Source organism: Nesoenas mayeri (genome assembly GCF_963082525.1).
Source record: "Nesoenas mayeri genome assembly, chromosome: 1".
Taxonomy (NCBI): domain Eukaryota; kingdom Metazoa; phylum Chordata; class Aves; order Columbiformes; family Columbidae; genus Nesoenas; species Nesoenas mayeri.
The window spans coordinates 118,720,983-118,741,443 of NC_137541.1; the positions used below are offsets into that span (position 1 = coordinate 118,720,983).

Genomic DNA, 20,461 nt, shown 5'->3' on the forward strand with positions numbered 1-20,461 from the left:
CTTTCAGTGTACTCATCATTTCCTAGCCTTACTGACATTGGACTAATCCAGCACATGACAAATGATAAGAAATTTTGCAAATCTGTCAAACAGAACCCAGACTCCTAAAACCAAAACTCCCATGATCTTTGGTCTAAGGATAACAAAGAAATACAAACTACCAGTTTACTCTGCAGTCAGCCAGTACAACTCTTTGTAGCACTAGTTGTTAGTTCAAGATTCTAGTGCATCAAAATTTGATCTGACGTACATACTTATCAAGGGACAAAACCTGGTTTAGAACTGATATGTTTCATAAAAGCACGTCAGTGTCAGGAGCCCAAGCCTCTTGGTCCAAAGTTAATTAAAAGAAATCTAAGTCTCATGATGTCTTCTTCAGAGACCTAGAGGTTACTTTTGCTAGGCAGAGGAGAATAAAGAGCAAAACTTATAATTCGTTGCTCTGAAAGGCTCTCAGGATAAATATGCAAGAATGCATGTCCATATCATACACCTGCATCACATGGGACCTCATGAACTTCGGAGTGGCTGAGCCAGCTTTGATATGTGCAAGTGGATGTCCACTGTTAAACTGGTATGCACATATATGAGATGGTGTTTTGTCAAGGTCTGAGCTGGGCACTGAGCAGACATAATCCTGTGGCTTTAAATAATTCCTGTGAGCAAAGACTGCTGGTGCTAGGATCAAAAATCCTGCATGCTTCATGGTTTCAGCCTCATTCATCACTGTGAATTTGTACTTGTACTTGCCCGGTAGATATTTTTCTTCAAACATTACTGTTTTCTCTAGCAAATACACTAACTCATTTTCACATGGACAATGAATCATTCTGGAGAGCATCCAATGTCGCATTTTCTCTTTGTTTCCCTAGGTGAAGCATCTCCATAAATTACTTTTCAAATTAAAAAATAATCCATTAGGAGAAAACAAGCAGCAGCACTATTTTCAATTAGAGTACAACATTACAGCCTATTTTTGATTGTTTGCTATGAGCATGGAGAATAAACAAATGTAACTAGACAAAAGAGCGTTAAATGTTGACAAATGCAAAATGTTCATTAACATTTCAAACACTAATGAGTTTTCGTTTATTAAAGACTACTGAGGGTCCAGCTTTAAATCACTGGAGGTAACGACAGCTTTTTCCATTGGCTTCCAGGGATTTTGGATCAGGCCCTGCATTTAGAATAACAAGGAGGTAGATCGCTAGGGAGTCACGCACTGTGAACCAGCACTTGTTAGGATGGCAAGTGTGTGGTAGGATTCTGGGAATCATAGAATCACAGAATAGTTTGGGTTGGAAAGCACCTTCAAAGCTCATCTAGTTCAACCCCCCTGCAATGAGTAGGGACATCTTCAACTAGAACAGGTTGCTAGAAGAGCAAGCATTGCACGCTACCTTTGGGTAGGATGGTACATCCCGCCGGGGAGTCGGCCTCTTGTTTTCGTCCAGAAAGCTGTACTTGCAAGGACAGTTAGTCCTGAAATGAAATATTCAGCTCTTAACATCATGGGAGCAGAAACACAGTGCCTCGAAAAATGCTGGAAGTACTCTGGTCATTCAGTAGGCATCACTCAGAGAATTACCCCACTCCCCAGCCTCTCTCTTTCCAATGTCACGTTGCTCAAATGCTTTAAAAGTGTGATGCTATTTAGGATTTTCTCCCCTTGTGCAACACCGCCGTTGGCCCTTCTCGATCTATTTGAATTCAAGCAAGGAGTGTCTATCTTCATGCATGTATCCATGGATACCCAAGCATTTCTATTTTAAACCAAGTAACTTTCAGTGAGCAGCTTGCTGTCCATGGCAGGCATGGTTGTCTAAAGACCACAGAGCCCTGCCAGGGGCCACACTGGGCACAAACACTGCTATACCTGTCCTTATTTACTGGTGTAGGCACCCTCTGAGCCCATGGCTTATTGCAGCCCAGCTCCAGGCCTCATTAAAGCTCAGGTAAGACCATTCATTTTGATGGCATGATGACCTTGCCTGCTGCCCTCCAAGCAAGAAAAAAAGCAGTGGGGCACAGGCTCAACAGACACAGTCTGCTTCAATCCCTGGTCCTGGAGGAAGTGAGCCACTGCCAGCAATTACAGGTAATTAACACTTGTCTGGTTATTAACACCAGCACCTACTGCCAGTTATCTACTTTTCCTTCCTCTGCTTAGGGAAGAGCTCTACTGTCTCACCTGATCAGAGGACCATGATGATGGGACGTGCACACCAGCCTTGCAGCCTCTGCAGAACATTGAGGTTGTTGCACTGCACTGCACTGCACTGTGAGACCAGTTTCTTGCCTTACAGCCATGGGGGGCACAATAAAACAAAGAGCTCTGTGGTGTCACCCATGGCAATCATGGTACTTCAATTCAACATGTGTTTCCCAGGTAGCTGATCGCATGGATTTAATAACTGTCATGTGAGGTTGATCCACTTGCATTTTGTATTTATCCCTGTTGTCCTAACATTTGGATTATCCTTTCTCATTTTTCAAGCCTCCTGTCAAATGAAGCTAAAAGAAACTCCTCAAAAGAAGACGATTAAAGTATTCCATTAACTTTATTTATCCCTTTTAAAATTATTTTACATATTCTGCATTGCATCTGGTTTTAGTGCTTGTCTGTTGGGAACTGGTCTGAGTCTCTTTTATTTTCTCCTGATGTCTGCTGTCATTTCTGATGGTGTTGTCTGATTACTGCAAAAGTTACATCATCTTACAATTCATGGTGGTCAGCTGCCTTCAACCAGTGACCTTTTTCTGTCCTATTTAAGGAGATCCTCAGTTGGTGAAAAGCTGCCTTAATTGTTTCTAAAGCTGTTTCCTCAAAACTCCACTGTGAAGAGTATTAGTAGGATTAAAATAGTGAGATTTGGGCATTCCTTGCCCTAATTGGAGCTGGCTGTCAGGGTCAGCTGAGGGTCAGCCAACTATCTAATTTCCAGCTGCAGTAAGATATCAAAGCCTTCATCTTGCCATGCTGGGGAACACACCAGAGCCAGGATGCGTCAGACCTTTATAAATGTAAAACAGTATCTGCAAATGATCGTGATTTTAAATGACACTATAATGTTATTAGCATCTGCCAGTGGTGAGCACAAAAAGCAGACCAACAAAAAAGGCAGTTTGAAGGGATGCAAGCGGGGCTGCTTTGCTCTTCTAAAGAGGACAGATGCAGAATTCACCATGAGTGATGACTTTTATAAATCTCTCTCTGTACAAGAATACAACTGTGTGCTCTGTGGTGTTATTGAAGGAATATATGCACTCTCACGTACTTATGTACATTAATTAAATTTAGATGTGAGCCCTAATTGCAATTGTAATGCATTATCTAGCAAAGGAAGTTGCAGAAGGGATGACAAGTCTAAATAGGGGCAAAACCATTTCCACTGGGATGCCTCTGTTCCCCCCATAGCATGCATATATCTCACGCCAATGGAAGAGAGCTTGCTCAGCCACTTTGGGGTGAAGCACCCCCAGGCTGGGAGCATGGCTTCTGTGGAGCTGTGGTTGCCTGGGAACAGGGAACCGCAGCTCATCCCTTTTAATGGCCAGCCACCAAGGAGCATCCTCTCCCAACTCCTATAGCAAAAAAAAAGCGACTTGTAGCCACTCCTGGTTATACAGGGAACCAAGCCACATGCAGCTGCTTCTCTGAGATCTGAGCCCTTAGGGTAACAGCTGATCACAGGCAGAGTTTTGTGCAAGGTGGAGGAGCTTTTGTGCAGCTGGGAGGAGGAAGACTCAGCTCAAGGCAACCCAGAAGAGCTGTGACAGGTAGCTGTCACATTGATACGGCACAAAGCAGAGTAAGTAGAGTAAGTTAAGTTCCTGCTTCATTGAAAGCAGCTACAGAGTGTGAGGTTGGAGCAGGCTGGCTTGGGCAGGTGTGCCCAGCCCTGCCTGCTGCTGGGCACTGCACTGGTTTTTACCACAGCTTTCCAACATCATGCTCCGTGCTGGTCTCTGGCTTTTGGTGGCTGTCATACCTCACTACAAGCCCATGGTGAAGGCTACACCTCAGCTGGAGCTGGTTGCACCAGGCAGACATAGCACTCCCCATTCCTGATTTTCTTGCTAACAGGTTGCTGTTTATACTACAAAATATAGATTGTATGGTGACAAGATCTGGGATGGGAATGAGTCATTGCTGCTGTTGGGACAGTCTTGTACTTCCTGAAGTGTGTGTGGTGGCAACTGGGTGAACGTCCAGTTGCCACAACTTCTTTTTTTGTTTTAATTCCCTGTTTGCTTGTGCGTCACTATGCTCATAAATGCAGCTCTCCCAGCTCCCTACAACAGTTGAAGAAAAGTAAAGACCTGCACTTGGTAACACACATTATTCACATCACACCCAGCATGAATCAAAGTACATGTTTTTGCATTTGCTGCCGACCTGAGCTCTGAGTTTTCTAATGAAATTTCCTCACACACCTGAACAAGAAATGCTGCAGTCACAGGGCAAACTGCAGTCCATCCTACTGGTATAAATCTGGAGCAGATCTGAGGTTAATAATGTTACTCTGCATTTATGCTAGTATGACAGCTGAATTTGGCCTTAGACTTAATAGGAATATATTAACACCATGCTTCCTGACATATCTGCATAGCAAGATTTAAAAAAGTGAGTCATTGTAAAGCCTAATTCTTTGAGCAAATCTCTCATTGCCCTCAATAGGAAATAGCTTTGATTAAAGGTCAGAGAATTTGACCCCAAATGAAGAAAAAGAGAGAGGCTGTCAAGATAACATAGTTACATTTGCTGAGAAAATTCCCCTTCATCCACACTTTGAGCAACACACTACATCCCTCTTCAGCAACCTTCCCAGAAGTATTCATAATCTTGCAGTGATGATTTGTTTGTCCTAATGGGGTGTTTCAGTGACACAGGGGGCAGACTTTCCAGCTGAGACTGCATACCGTACAAAATGCATTTTTTTTCTGCTGTTGTTTTAATTACAGTGAAACCAAGCTTCACAATCACAGCAAGCCCTTGAATCAGAAAGTAAATTCCCAATTTCTTGTTGAGTTTGAAATGGATATTTTATAATAGCATGAGATCATAATTAGAAGAGCTGCTACATATTTATTTGTTATTTTCCCAGAATATATTGGAGCTGATTCGAGTGTTAGCCGGTTCCCAACCAAGCATCGCACTTTGCACAAGTTCTTTTCCCATTCCCTTTTTCCGAGTAAATCTGGATGAAGAATTCCCTTTCTTTATGCTGAAAAATTACTCTCTGTTACAAGACCTTTTTCTCTTTCTGTGGCCCAAGCTATTTTAACTGATGAATGGCTACAGATCTTCAAACATTAAATTAAAGCCCGTGTCCTTAATTGTTACTGGTTTCCTTGCTCCTTTACTTCTAAGCCAAGAAGGTAACATAATTCTGCAGAAACATTGCATTAGGGTTTGAAACCAGATGCTTATTTCTTTGCTTAGGTCCAAAGTAGAACTTACCTGCTGCTTCTTGCTGCCATTTCCTCCCTCATCTTTTTAATGTCGCTCTTGCATTTCTCAATCTCCACTACTTTCAGGCCTTCCACTGTCAACAAAGGAAAACAACATGGGTGTTACCATGGCGAAAGTCAAGGGATCTCGTTTCACAATTGTGCAAAATTTCAAAGGGCTTGAACAGTGGGGTTATCCAGTGAGCCAGCAAGCTCTTACAGTCTGCCCCGGTTCTCACACAGGCAGTTGCTGCCAAAGTGATATATTTTGAAAACCCATAGGACTTCTCCGCTGCCGATTTTAGGTAATAGCTACAGTATTTTAATTCACAGAATGGCTATAACCTCTCAGCTTTTCCACGGCTGTTAGCAGCAGTCCGCTCTTCTAGTGCCTTCACTCCTTTGCTGTGGAACACGAATGAAAGGAAATCCTGAGCAAATGAAAAAACCCTCCCGTGATGGGATGATAAGCGCAGCTAGGCAAACACGTCCCGGTAGGATTAGAATTCCCATTAAGATAAAAGATTTTAATTTGAAAGTTCATGCAGAGCATTAAAGAGCTCCGAGAGGCATTGCTAGATACAGAGAAACTAAAGTGAGATTGCAGGAGAGAGAAATAGCGAAAAGTTTTCCTCTAATGATTTATCTAGTTTTTTTTTTTCAGGTATTGATGATCTGCCACTTCTTTTTGCCACTCAATTTGTAATCAAGGGTTATTTCTGCATGCAGCACAAAAAATCCTATATTCCCCTTCTGTATGTAACTATGAGAGCCACAAGGCAAAAAGTTTGATTGCCTGTTTATGCAGCAGTACACTTCATTCCACGTAGCCGTGAGAACCTAACACACTGCAAGTATGAGAATATTCTCCCTTTTCTTTCCCTCTCGTTGAACTATTGGTGCGCTCAAGGACACTGTACAGCACCGTTTATTAAGTACATGTCATTCGCATGCAATCATTTCACAGCTCATTTATTTACTGAACTCATTGTTTGCATGGACAACCTGTGGTTCAGGGAAGTCAAGGGTATGTGCAATCGAACAATCAGTATTTGGTCACTTTCTTAGAATTATAATGGTCAAAATCACACTTATCTGGAGTGTAGCACGTAAGTGACAAAAAACTGCCTTGGAAGGGCACAACTCTGTAGATAACCAGAGACCCCAGTTTTGTTTTCTTTATGCTGGTAACAACAAAGAATGCTGTTGAAACTTGGAAAGACAGAGAGGTGTATTAACCAAGTCAAAACCACCACATTTTAGGAGAGGGAAAGGGTTTTGTTTTATGTTTGATAACAAGGACACCCTCCACTGAAAAATCCCATTTCCAAGTGAACTTTTTTTTGTCTAGCATTACTGCAAGCAATTTCTCTGAGTGATCACAATGTGATGATACAGGCAATGTGCTGTCCTGCTTATTCAATGTTTTCATTCTGAGTATGTGGCTGTGCTTTTTGGGTACTTGGTTCAACTGCTGATGACAAGCTGCAGTGGACCTGCAGGTCCTGTGCTGCTATGTACCACCCTGGAGCATTAATCTAGGAGAAGTTCATGGAACAGCCCATTTTCCAAGCTGTCTAAATACTAGCTGGTGCCTATCTGAAGCAGTAGGAGCAAAGCAGAGTTATCAGAGCAGCAGGGTAGCTGGGCAGGCAACTGCAGAGAGGAGTTATGGTGCAAAATGGCAGCCCTGAGCATTTTTTCTTATTGCGTCTTTTTATTTTTCTTCCAAAACCTCTCCAGGGAGGAGAGAATTTACATAATTATTTTCTTAAGGTAGATGTGAGGTGCTTACAAATCGTAAATAGTTTTTGCCAGCTTCTTTATTCATATGTAGGCTGCTGTGCAAACACTGGAGCAGAATGAGTCAAGCTGTGGGACATTGCCAGTGCTTGCCCTGCATGGACACATTTTCCAATGGGAAGTCACAAGCTTTAAGTGGGATTTAAAAATCAGTTAAAAGATTTGGCTGCTTGAAAACACATCTCTGTGATGCGGTCTCTAGGCAGTAACGGGAATGAATCTGAGAACATTTTATGTGAGGTGCAGATGTAGCGCTGTCATGAGCACTTATGCCCACACACATGTCCCCCCTGGGGAAGAAATCCCAGAGATCACATGTGGAAGTGGTGGAAAATGGATCTCCAAAGGAGGTAGGAGAAAAGGCAAAACAAAACCACAATTCTTTTCACATTTGGCTCGCAAATGATAAATGGCCTTTTCATGTGCACTGATTAAGGGCCCATTATATTATTCTGCAGCAAGAAATACTTTCTGAAAAGACCCTGTGCTGTCTAAAGAAATCCTTGGGCTGAATCCAGCTCTTAAAGCAACCCCTGGGAGCCCAGCTTGAGTATGGAGGCTGGACACTCCCCTTCTCTCACAGTTCTGCTTTTCAAAGATGAAAGCCCGAGATTATTTCAAAATGTTTCAGATTTGGCTCCGTCGCCAATTCTGGAAGTCCAATTTCAAGCAGATGGGTGCACTTGTAGACAGGCAACCCAGGGAGCTCCTTCCCACAGGCTGAGGCTGCCGGAGACAGGATCGCGAGCGCTCAGGCAGAATGGCAGCAGATTTGCTACATCTGCTGCTATTTCCATCAGCGGCGAGACCCACTTATGGAAATAAGCCTCCTCTGGGGACCGGTGAGTTCAGTTCACCTGCACGGCACAGCAGCTCTGGGTATGCTGCCTTCCCTAAGCCAGCAGCAGAGTGCTGAATAGTGCCAATGCACATTTCTACCCCGCTGGCAGCAGCATGAAAATCCTCGTTATCTCCCTCCACTGCCAAGGGCTGTCAATGCTGAAAGGCAGCGAGTGCACAAGGTGCAGCCAGGGATCCTAGGTCGTCTACAGGGAGAGCTAGTGGCCAAAAGCAGCCCCTTGCTGGCTAGGAGAGTTGTTTGCCAGGGCTGCCAATGGGATAAGAAGACCCACAGGAATGCTTGCCTCATTTGCTCTAGTCCGTGGCACATATCCCCGAGGCCTGGAGTTGGTCAGAAGTTTCACAGAAAATGCAGAGTGACTGAGCTAATTATTTTTCTTTCTTCTTTTTCTTTTGGACCAAAGAATAAATTAGTGGAGCCTCGGGTAAACAGCAGCCAAGCAGACAGGGAAGAATTGCTACCTGGGCTTGATGCAGAGGTCTATGCGAGGGGTATAGGCACGTCGTGGAGTGTCCCCTCTGGGGACATTGCCAGAGGGCTCCCACTGCACTGGAAGCCTGCGGCTGGGGTGGCCCCTGAGCGAGGTTCCCCTGCAGCTGCTCTTTGAGTACGGACATTTTTCCCTCTCTCTGCTGACAAAGGCAACATTCTCACTGAGCAGCTGCAGGGTCAAGGTAGCTTCTGGTTAGGGGAAATCTCAAGAAAACAGCTTCTTCCATGACCCAGAAACTTTTTTTTTCCCATCCAGCTCCAGTGAGAAAGTGCTTTCTGCAGCTGGAGTGTCAGGCAAGACTCTGCGGGATCCTGACTTAGCTCACGGAATCACAGACTGGCTGGGGTTCAAGGGACCTCTGGAGATCATCTAGTCCAACCCACCTGCTAAAGCAGGTACATCTAGAGTAGATGCTGCATATCAGCGAGGATCCGGTCTTTGATGTCAAGACAGTGCTGGGCAACATGGCCTTATTCATATCCCTTCCCTGCCTTTCTAGGACCTGTGTTCTGCATAATATACTGAAAAACAACAAGCCACAACAGAAAAGGAGCTCTTTGACCTGATGAACTTAACTCGATTGTTGCACAGTAACTGAATATTGTTGTGTTACTGCTAACACACTGAACAAGCAAGGAAATCGATGCTGCCTAGTAGTCTGCCAGGCAATATGGCCAGTGAAGGGTGAACCTCCATGTTTTCAGTCCAGAAATCACTGCCTCACGAGATGATGAGATGTCCCCTCTGGCTGTATTGCAGCACGTGCTATATTGCCCATTCATGGATGCTTCGGCATTTGTACTGTGTTTGTGCTGCATGTGTAGCACACACGTGTGCTGTGGGGACAGACCTCACCCCTTTTCGGGTCCTTTCCCAGCAGAGGGAGGAGTTTGACATGATACTTGACAGAAATATAGTCAGGTCTCAGTGCTGGCGCTGGGCTTCAGTCAGCAGTGAGGACTGACCCGACCATTTAACACACAGTAAATGCATTTCTGAAAGGAGAAAGTCTCTCTCCAAGACAACACATTTGACCTGTGCAAATATCCGACTTAAAGTAGAAGGAAGGCAGCTGCGTTTCCCTCCTTTAATTAATTACAAAATGCAGCAGCAAGCGCTGGGGCCCAGGTGTGTTGAGAAGGCGGTGTTTTGCAGGGAGTGCCTGTGCATGGGGTGTCACTGCTGGGTGCAGGGGAGGTGATGGGGGACTGGGGTATGGAGGGGTGCAGGAGGGCAGGTGGGGGGCCTAGAGGTGGGGAACGCGGAGGTGGGCAGTGGAAACCCTCTGCTACAGGGACATGGTAGCAGGAGGACGTGACCCCAGGCCCAAAGCTTGGTGGGGGGCTGGATGGCCCCTCAAAGGGGGCCCTCCCCAGCCTCGTCCTACTAGTCAATGCCACCACCCACTCCCACCTTCCCCTTGCCTCACCCCAGGCTGATCTGTGGCCTTGAGGCTCAATGCCGACCAAATTATGAGCCAGTGGAGAAAGCGAAGGGGCTGTGAGGAGCAGGACAGAGGGCAGTACAATGGGGCATTGAGGTGAAGGGGTTCTGAGGCACCAGTTCCCACCGCGATATGACGAAAGGGACACTCACATTCAACCTTTTTCTCCAGCATTGCCAAGTGATTAGCTACTTCGGTTTTCAGCTCATTGATTTTAAAAACCCTGCAAAGAAAACCCTCATGTATTAATGCTATACATTTAGTGCCATATCTACCCAAGGTACAAAGGACCATTTGCTAGAAATGTCTACACTTTTCAGAGGGCTGATCAGTCCAACTGCAGTTGCCATAAGGAAAAATAAAATATTCCATGGAAATGCTAAAATTTGGGATGAAAATACACCCAGGTTTAATTTTCAGAAAAATTAACAACAAATGATTTTGTTATGGCCCTGAGTATGTGCTGTGGCTCTGCAACACTTCATTACCCAGCCTCTCAGCAGTGACTTGTTATTTTACCCCCCAGGGAAGCAAAGTTAAATTGATAACGCTTCGCCTAACAGCAGCACCTTGGTGTCTGCACACTCTGAAGCCCTCCTCCTTTTGAGTTACTCTGGCGATTTGCTGAGTTGTGGTGGGATTGACTTGTCTTATTGAAAACAGCTGGAATAAAATAAGCAGCTGTGCAGATGTTCAGAAATCCTCTCGGTGGATAGACATGTTTGGTGATAAAGGGAAAAGTGATACAAATCAGTTGATTTGATTGTTCGATGAAGAAGCATTTCTTTTACTTCCTAAGAGGGCAAGAGTACAACAAGAATATTTGTATTTACTAGTTGATCTCATTTTTAGATCAAAAATAATTGCCAAAATTGCTTTTGGTTTAAACTACTGTATTGTTGTCAGCAGGAAATAACATGTGTACCAAGCCTAAATTTGGCAGGAAGAGTGGGATTTGAAAGAGATCTTAAAAGTTCCTCTGCTTCTTGTGAAAATTTCACTTCAGGCTGATACAAGAAATAGCATTTTAAATTAATAATGATGTTCAGCTTCTTACCTGGAGAACTGCTCAGCAATCTGTCCCAATAAATTTTGGAACAATTCTTCTTTCTCTGAAAAAAAAAATAAACAAAAAACAAAACCCAAGAGGAATACATAACATACAATGACAGAGGAAAGAAGACACCCTCAACCCATATGCAAAGTGATGTCCCCAGACTTCCAGCTCTGACGATGAGGCGTTTAGCCAAAAAGTCATTCTGATCCTTTGAACAGTGGCAGTGTTTGTGAATGAATCCTCATCTCACCTGTTATCCTCTGCCTGCAGATTATGGTCAAAGTTTCTCAGAAGGTTTTTTGGGGGTGCTGGGTCTCTGAGAAGCAGGAGACCCGTTTTGCATTTCGTGAGTGGGACACGCAGAATTGCTGTCTGCTTTTGAAAGGTCTGGCTCACAAGGACTGCCCCTACATCATCAGCACAGTATCACAATATCACAGTATGTTTGGGATTGGAAGGGACCTCAAAAGATCATCTAGTCCAATCCCCCTGCTGGAGCAGGAACGCCTAGGTGAGGTCGCACAGGAACATGTCCAGGTGGGTCTTGGAGCTGAGTCTCTTTAGTTTGGAGAAGAGGAGACTGAGGGGTGACCTTATTAATGTTTATAAATATATAAACGGTGAGTGCCATGAGGATGGAGCCAGGCTCTTCTCGTTGGCAAACAATGATAGGACAAGGGGTAATGGGATCAAGCTGGAACACAAGAGGTTCCACTTAAATTTGAGAAAAAACTTCTTCTCAGTAAGGGTGACAGAGCACTGGAACAGGCTGCCCAGGGGGGTTGTGGAGTCTCCTTTCCCATGCCCGAACACCCACAAACAACACAGCAGTGCTTATGAACACAAGTAAACCCAGTTTGCCTTTCAGATTTACACCAGAACATTATCCTGGAGACCGATTTTTTGGTGCAATTTCATAAGAATCCTACTGCCACGCATAAACTTCAGGAAATGTGAGACGTCAAAGTGATTATCCTTGCTAGATGAGGTCTGCCCTCCCCCGTGCATGGTGTGGATGCAGCGGTGCACAAGTTTCCCAACCCCTTTTCCCTTGAGAGCACAATTCAGACAGAGCTGCAGCAGCTGTGCTGGGAGCGCTCGTGCCAGCAGCTCCCCACCTCCCACTGCCACCTCCAGTGCTTGGGCACTTCAGCCTGCTCGGGAAAATCAGCTTGGGGAAGCCCCAGCCCCTTCCCGAGAATATCAGAAGATTGCAATCAGTAGCACAGGAAAAGCAAGAGAGTCCTTAAAATAAGACCCTAGATTTCGAGGGAAAGTGCGCTTTAGGAGGGAAGAAGTACGATACCAGTGTTTTCTCATCTTTCAGTCTGCCCACACTGTATTCACACAAGCAGGGGAAGCATAAATCACTTTGCTGAGCTGTGAGCTGCTGTTTCTAGGCTGCTCCCACTTCCCCCCACCAGCCAATTTAAACTGCACTCTGCTGCAGTCGTTCTTGTGCCTGCAATGTGGAGGTTCTCTTGGTTTCTCATGGTCAAGGAGCAGAAATATTGCATGCTCTCACATACCTGCTGCAGATTACAGAACACCCATCTATACGTAGAAATACCCCAATGGTATTTCTGAAGCTGCTTCTTGCACTTGCCTGAGGGAGCACGATACCTCACGAGTGGAATCACCCAGGCAAAACAAACCAGACAAAAGTACAACCCGGCTTTTATAATTTATTTCTAAATAATAGTTCTTATATCTGTTGAAAGGATTTGCAATTGCTCAGGCATAAGAGATATCAAAAATACTTGTCAAGAGCATTCACTTTTCTGGCCAAAACAATCTGGCTGTTACCCCCATGTCTCTAAACTGGAGCAAGCACTCTGAGCGCTGCAAATCTCAGATCTAATTCCCTCTTTTTTTTTTTTTTTCCCAGCGACCCGACTCCCAGTGGAGTGGCTAGCAGAGAAAATGAACAGATTAATTCTTTTCACAGAGACCCATTTTTCAGTTTTCTCACAAAACCCAAGCGCTGAAACAAAGCAAACGCTGCATCCTATTTAAGACAGGAGGAAAGCTTACCGTCTGCAGCACCTGGGATGGTACCCAAATCCAACAGTGAGAAAAAGCAGAGAAACCCGTGTCCTCTCACTTCAGTGCCGCTCAGCTCTCTGACAGTGGCTGTAGCATGCCAGAGACTGACAAGTTCCCTATAAACACGGTTCCGGTAAAAAAAGCCCCACAATCTTACTTTCACTCCCTCCCCTTGTCAAAACTCACTCGGAGTACTAGGACATTCTCATCCAGGGAACAGTCAGTTGCAATCTGATGTTTATGGATGTAATAAAAGACTTTCAAAATGAAGATGTATGTTTTTATAACCCTAGGGTGCAGTAAAGATATATGACTAAGAGTGGCAGTTCATCTCATCTTAAAGAGACAAAGATCCATTTCTTTGCCCTGTTGCTTTCCAAGGGGAAGACCTTTGCTAACTTCTGCTTCTGAAGAAAATGAGACATTGTGCCAATGTCATTTAGTCTTGCTTGTCCACTCCTTTGTGAAACAGGAAGGCTAGGTGTCCTTTTACTGCCTTCATTACCCTCTGTCTTCTTTTTTTATACCTTTGGGCAGGGCACATACCCAAGGTGCACGCAGCTACCTTTTCCCTCAGTTGCTTCTTTTGTTCTGCTGCAATTACCTCAGGGAAAAGGAAATCCTACCACGCATAGCTGCAGTCTGTGCACCTTGCTGAGGGTGGCCAGCTCCCATCTGCAGTAACCCAAAAGCCAACAGCAACCCTCTTCTCAGCTCACCTCCAGCCAGCACCGTGAATGTGCAATGTGTGCAAGTGTGGATGTTCAGCAAGTCAGATTTTTGCACAATACACAGGGTATTTTAGAGCTGACAAATGAAAAGTAGAAAAAACCAAAAATAACAACAACCCTCCAGAAGGTGCTGCAACAGCGTAATGCCAGGCAGGGGACAGGCCAGCCCAGGCCTTCCCGGGCTTCCCATGGCTCATTCCTGCCCCTGCTGCTGGCACAGGGACTTTGGCTCCTGGCCGAAGCTCAGCAGGGAGCTTGGCTGGGGCATCGCAGAGCAAGGAACCATTTTGCCCTCCCTCCCTCTCTCTCAGCAGCCCTGTCTCCAGCAGGTCTGCATGGAAAGCAGGCAAGGGGGAATGTGGCAGGAGCACTTTTTCCTGCAGCCCTCGCAGTGGCTGGATCGGAGGGCTGGCAGCAAGCACACACCTTCCCTGCCAGACAGAGACACGCTAGGGCAGCTCAGGTTATGTACCCACTGACACAGATGGTTTATAACCACCTCACATGCACCCTCTGCTTCACACCACCCTTGCTGGGCATCAACTCCTCCTCTCCCATCTTACCCACCAGGATCATGTCTGGGGAGCCACCTCCATCCTCCCATCCTCCCCAGCTCCTGTCACCACCCTGCCAGCCTCACCGGGGTGTGAATGGGGAGGGCAGAGGGTCGTGGCAGTGGTTTCCCTCATCTTTTCTGCTGTAGCCAAGCGAGGCGGGGAGGACGTGGGAGTCTGCCTTTCCCTGCCAGCATCAGGCTAGTGAATTCCTGCCACACGGTCTCTTTTCTCATGTGTGCCTGTGCCTCTGGCTCGGGTTCCTGTCTGTATTTCCCTTTCTGCAGTTTGTTTGGATCTGTGCAGTCAGAGGAATTTAGAAAAAAACAAACAGCCAGGTGGACGAAAGTCTCGGAAAGGGGTGTGCTTAAAGCCCAAGTCCACGACCGTGAATCACATCATACTGAGCACCGAATTCACTTGACAGCCCAGCCCAGCAGCCCAGGCTGCTGCATGTAAGTCCCTGCTTGTGTGAGTAATCCTGAAGCAGCTGAGCTGTTGCCCTCACCCTGCTGCACGCATTCATGTGGGATGTGTGTAGGGAGCAGCAGGCAGGAGGGTTTTTTTCTCTCACACTCTCTGCCTTTTCCTTCTTGCCTGAGCTGCAAGAGTGAATATGCCTCCAAAAGGCAAAGAAATGCCACAATAAGAAGATTTAGGCTCAGTGACAAGCTTCTGTCGCTTTAACAATAGCAATCTGCACAAGATTTTGTGTATTTAATCATTCAGGGGAAAAAAGCAGTCCCCGGAGACCTCTGGTTCAGCTGTACACACCGTCAGCGGGCTCAGTGGTGGGCAAGGCAGGGCTAGCACCAATCCAAATGTGGGCTTCCTAGCAGGCAGCTACACAGGTTTGGTGGAGCTACCTCTCCTTCTGCAAGCCAATATCCCTGGGGAGAGACCGTGTGTTTTCCTCCTTGCAAGTATGAGGTGACTTGAGAGAGAGCTGGGGCTAAAATTGGCACATCTCATGCTCTCTCAGATCACATCCCTGGTGTGATCTCGAAAGGGTCATTCTTTGGGCTTCGCTGCCCTAACTTTGGAGAGGTAGGAGAAGCCCTGTGTGTGTTTCCCCCCATTTAGGACCGTGGTGGGTCAGGCTAACTTGAGCTCCACGATAGCTTTTGTGCACTATCAGAAACGTGACAGACTTCAATTTTATTTCTTGAAAGTGTGCTGCCAGTAGGATTTGTTCATTTAATTGGTATTTCCAGCAATATCACAGACTGCCTGAACACTACTAATTACAGCTGCAACAAAGCTATTGGTTTGTGAGTTTTGAGCCTGTTTCACCATGAGGACGCAGACCAGAGCCTTTCTGCTGTCAGAAGAGAGAAAGATGCCCATTCTATAGGCTTGGGAGTTTAAACCTCCTGGAGAGAAGGAAGGGTTTTGGACCGGGGATTTGATGGTCTTCTGGGACAGCCACATGCCTTCTGGTCCGGGGCCATGGGATGGTGGACGGCACGTGATGCAGTGGCCCCACAGGCTCAGAGCCGACCAGCTGGGCCCCCCTTTGCCTTGCAGCCAGCTGACCCTGCTGTGATACGGCAATCGTTGCTGCATCCAATGGACGCTCAGTGGAATAATATTTTTTTTTAATTCCAACCCTGTCCCAGGACTATGGCCAGGAAATTAAGAACGGTTTCTTAGCAGGACTCCGGTGGATATCTCCTCTGCTGGACAAAAGCCACAGCTTGTATTTTCCTCCCAAAGGATCGTATTTTCCAGTTCCACCTTTTACAGACTTTGCTCCACTGAGGCAAGCATTAGTCTTTTCCAGATGCCTGGGACACTGCTGAAAAGAGGTGTGTTACCTCCCACTGCTGTGAAAATCAGGGTGACCCCTTTTTTGGCATACGTCTGTACGAATTGCTTCAGGAAGCAGAATCACACAGGCAGAGTTGTTTAAGAAGTGAAGACTAGAACAGAGCTGTTTTTTTTTCTTTTAATGAAGAGGAACAACTTCCCACTCTGTTTATTCTTCCTACTCTCAGCAAAATGTCAGGAATGCTTAAGATTAATGACAACCCATGTAAAAGAGAAACAGATACCAAGGAACATTAGTTCCATCACACTCAGTTCAACTTTCCTCCTCTTTCCATAGCAGACTTATGCTTTGGCAACCTACGGCTAGAATTTTTCTTGCCCTTTTCAGCTTAGATTTTTGGAAATCCTTGTTTTATAAAGTGCAGGGAGGGAAGAGAGACCTTGCTGACACAGTGGGCTGTGTTCTGCACAAAATAGAGCCATATGCTGTCAGCTGGGCTGAAAAATGAGGGCCCTGGGAGAGAGCAAAAAGTCATACATGGTCTTATAAAAATATACAGTTAGTTTCATGTTAGGGGGAAAAAAAAAAGGTAGATTTTCTAGAAAGTCCTTCGACCAGCTTTCCAGCTGGTATAGCACAGTGGCATTCCCCGGCAGAGCCCTACTGGCCCCGTTCGCAGGTCTTTCTCCGACTTGGGGCACATGGCTGCTGGTTACCCATGCCAGCTGGTACATTGAGACACATGCTCCTGTTAAGACCCCACTTTTTCTGATCTGATAATGCAAATAGTCTGCTCCTGGATCAGAAGAGTGGTGCCGTTCCAGCAGAGTTTGTTACAATAAGGAAATAGTTTAGGAGACTGCTTCCCTTAGCAGTCACATCCCTCAGCTTTGACTACCGCCTTCTGGCAACAATGGCAATCACTGACATGAGACCTGTTTATGGCTTATAACTAATCTTACTGTGATAAAGTTCTTCCTTGTTTCCTTGCTTCTTTGTTCTTTTTGCTCTCTCTTTGCCTTTGTTCTCTGCATGCAGAAGCTCCCCGCTGTTGCTTCTTGGTCCACCCCAACATCCTCCTATGCTGCCTTGTTGTGCCCTTCTCCTACAGATGTTTTTGCTGCAGTGGACATGGCTACCTCAAACAATGGCTTTGGTTCCCTGCACCTCCCTATCTAATAAAAGACAGCGCTGTGAGACACTATGTTTTCTTGTGTAACACAGGAGACTAAGTAAGAACAAGAGGTGGGACCTGCAATTAGCATTAGCAAAAAGATGAGGTGGAACCAGCAAAACTGCCTTGCCCTTGTCCCAAGAGCCTCACCCATTCCTGCAAACTACTTTTTTTCAGCCCCAGACTTCCTGGCTCCCTCCTGTCTGCGCACTCTATGTTTCCAAGATAATGTTAATGTTTTGGCCCTTTTCTGTCCTATCTTCTCATTTTACTGCTTCAAAATGTGTCCCCAGCTGACACCTCCCATCATTCCGCAGCCCCTGTCTTGGCAGCAGCCTCTCCCTGCACTTCCATGATGTACAGGGCTCTTGCTCAAGCTACCTTGGAGTGAGAGGCAGGAGATACAGCAGTTGCACGGAAGAGAGAGACCGTGAGCCAGATGCTCTACAGGAATTGCCTCAAACAAGTGCTCCGCTCCAGTGCCTGAAAGCTTTTGGCCTGAGCATGACACTGGTAGGCAAAGAGAAATGGTAGAAGTGCCACTTCAGTCCTGCCTGTGGAGTACAACAGTGTGGTGAGCTGGGGAATGTGTTCCAGATGTGTTATTTCATCCAGGCCTTCTTTAATCTTGTCAGGTGTATTTATGTATTTATTATGCTTGGAGCTACCATGCCCACAACAGAAATTAGGCTCGTTCTTCAGCCGTTTGGAAATAACATGGGATTCACATGTTGTGCTCAGCTTTCCACCAGAGCTTTGCTGAGCAGTGAACAAGTTTAACAAAACACTGCAGGACGGGCTTTCAAACATCATCTGCATTGCCTGAAAATAACCCACTGCTCCATGTGACACTTTCCCCAGGACACCAGTGGTGCTGAGTCGGACCAGAGGTAAGCACTGTGAAGCCCCCTAAACCCCAGCCATTCCACCCCACTCTCAAATACTTTGAAATCTGAAGAGGTTTTTTTAACTTTCCTCCAGAACACTGTGATCAAACACTTCTTATTCTGCCATAGCTACAACCATGACACTGTCATATTTCTTTCCTGCATCATAGCCATGTAATTTCCATGCACAAATGTTTGCAAATTCAGTGTTAGTAAATTCAGTTGAAAAGGGTCATTTTACCTGAGAGCTGCCCCGTGGCAACAGGTATCACTTTGTATGGAGACCTGGAAGAGTCAGGGAGGGTTGATGTTAGCAAGACTCAGAAAGCAGGTTGTACTTCACATCCATACTCCCTGAGAAGTAGGAAGGAAGCACCTGCATGTATTTTGAGCTCTCTTAAAACCTGTCTGTTTGCATATGCAATGGGCATGACCCTTCAATTTACTACTGAACTGAATACAAAGGTCCTTCTTGTATTGTACAGTCACACAATGAACATGGTAAAAATCCCTCCTCTTTGGTAAGCCTTGATAGCCTGTGGACTGAGATGGTGAGGAAATTTTGTACGTCAGAAGGGAGATCCTGTGGTGGGGAACATCTTTTTGCTCTGTGTTCATTCACTGTCCTGTGCAGTAGAACTCTCCCAGCTGTTGGGGCTGTGAGACAAAGTGTCAGTGAGAGTAATGCCAGTGATAAGTAATGATGAAATACACAATAGCGGAAGGAGTAACTGCGAGCAGCCAGGGTGAAACTAGAAGTGCCAGGCTGAACAAGCAACAAGAAGCCAAGAAGAAGAAGAGAAAGGGACTTGGAGGTGGGAAGGGCCAAAGCCAGCATGGAAGAGGCCTAACCTCATCAAAGACTTTGACTTTGCTTTGCAAGTAATGTCATGATTGTGTCCTAACAAAGCAATAAAGGAGTGGGGGAACAAAGGATCTGGGAGACTTGACAGCAAACAGGATGGAATGGGAACAGATGTTCTACATGAAATACTTTAAAATGGTATTTTTTCCTTGGACAATTACTCCTACTTTAATGACAACTAAAAAGCTTCAAAACCAGCAGGCATTAGAGTTATAAGCCAGCATGCAATTCTTACTGTCATCTCCTTCCAGGGAGCTGCTCAGTCCCCACTACACACAAAAGGCATCTGCAGGCAACCACCCTCACTTCCCTTGGGCTTGATCCCATTTTTGAAGAGCCAGTTGCAGCAAGGCTTACCTCTCTGAGTTTGCAGGCATGGTTGGATCAATGGATACCATGCAATTGTCTGCCGTCAAAAGCGAGATTGTTGTGTTCCTGAAAAGCATGTTTGAAAGAGGTTTATTAGACCTAGAAATGCTGGCTGAAATCCTTTGCTGCTGCATATGGTGCATAGGCAACTTCTCTCCTGCAGTGCGCCTGGCCTGGCCTGGCACTGTCTTGGACCCGCTCTACCTTGGTTCAGAAAGGGTAAAAGCACAGGATGGGGATAGTCTTGATGTTTCACTCATATCAATTACCAGACCAGTTTCCAGAAGAATGTTGAGTGTGATCATCCTTATCTCAGAGCAGATTTTTCTCACTGCTAACTCATGTATTCTGATGAGTCATCAACTAATAGTTTCTATTAAAAAGCTATGTTTTGTGAAACATTGACTTGGCTATGTATTGACTCACACTATACAAATGACTACCGGTGCTCTGAATGTCTTGGAATTGTCTAGTTACTCTTTTAGCAAAACGAAAACAAAACAAATATCTTGCTGAATATGGGACCTTTATTTAGAATATTGTGCTAGGTGTGATCTCATAGACTCAGATGTAAGCCTTGGAGGTTTACTATGGCTTCAGGAGCCAGAAATGAAAGTGGTTGAAATCAACATTCTTTAAAAGTCTTCTGTTGAAAATGAAATGACAAATATGCAGTGAACACTCTGTTCATGAATGACTAAAACTGCTAAACGAAGTTTCCGGGTGATGGAGTGGAAGTATTTGATATCACGGGCAAATGAGAGTTATAAACCTCTCTAATGACAAATGGGAGGAAATAGCCAGGATAAACAGTAAACATCATTAATTCTGTCCAGCAGTTCATACAAATTCTGAGTCAATACAGATAATTTTATTTTTCAGCCCCCGGAGCTGGAGTCAAGCAATGACCCATAATTGAACGATTGGCTTGGGTTTTATTTCTGTGCTTTT

General features: G+C 45.4%; 1 protein-coding gene across 1 annotated transcript in view; it reads right to left on the minus strand.

Annotated features, from left to right (window-relative positions):
- PDE9A (phosphodiesterase 9A) overlaps positions 1-20,461 on the minus strand; it is a gene marked incomplete at both ends in the record, with an annotated part of 49,111 nt that overhangs the window by 14,221 nt on the left and 14,429 nt on the right. The window contains 6 exons of the mRNA XM_080350194.1: positions 1,401-1,482; positions 5,465-5,549; positions 10,209-10,279; positions 11,114-11,168; positions 18,518-18,561; positions 19,499-19,576. Coding sequence (XP_080206320.1) covers positions 1,401-1,482; positions 5,465-5,549; positions 10,209-10,279; positions 11,114-11,168; positions 18,518-18,561; positions 19,499-19,576 — 415 coding nt within the window. The remainder of the gene's footprint in view (positions 1-1,400; positions 1,483-5,464; positions 5,550-10,208; positions 10,280-11,113; positions 11,169-18,517; positions 18,562-19,498; positions 19,577-20,461) is intronic.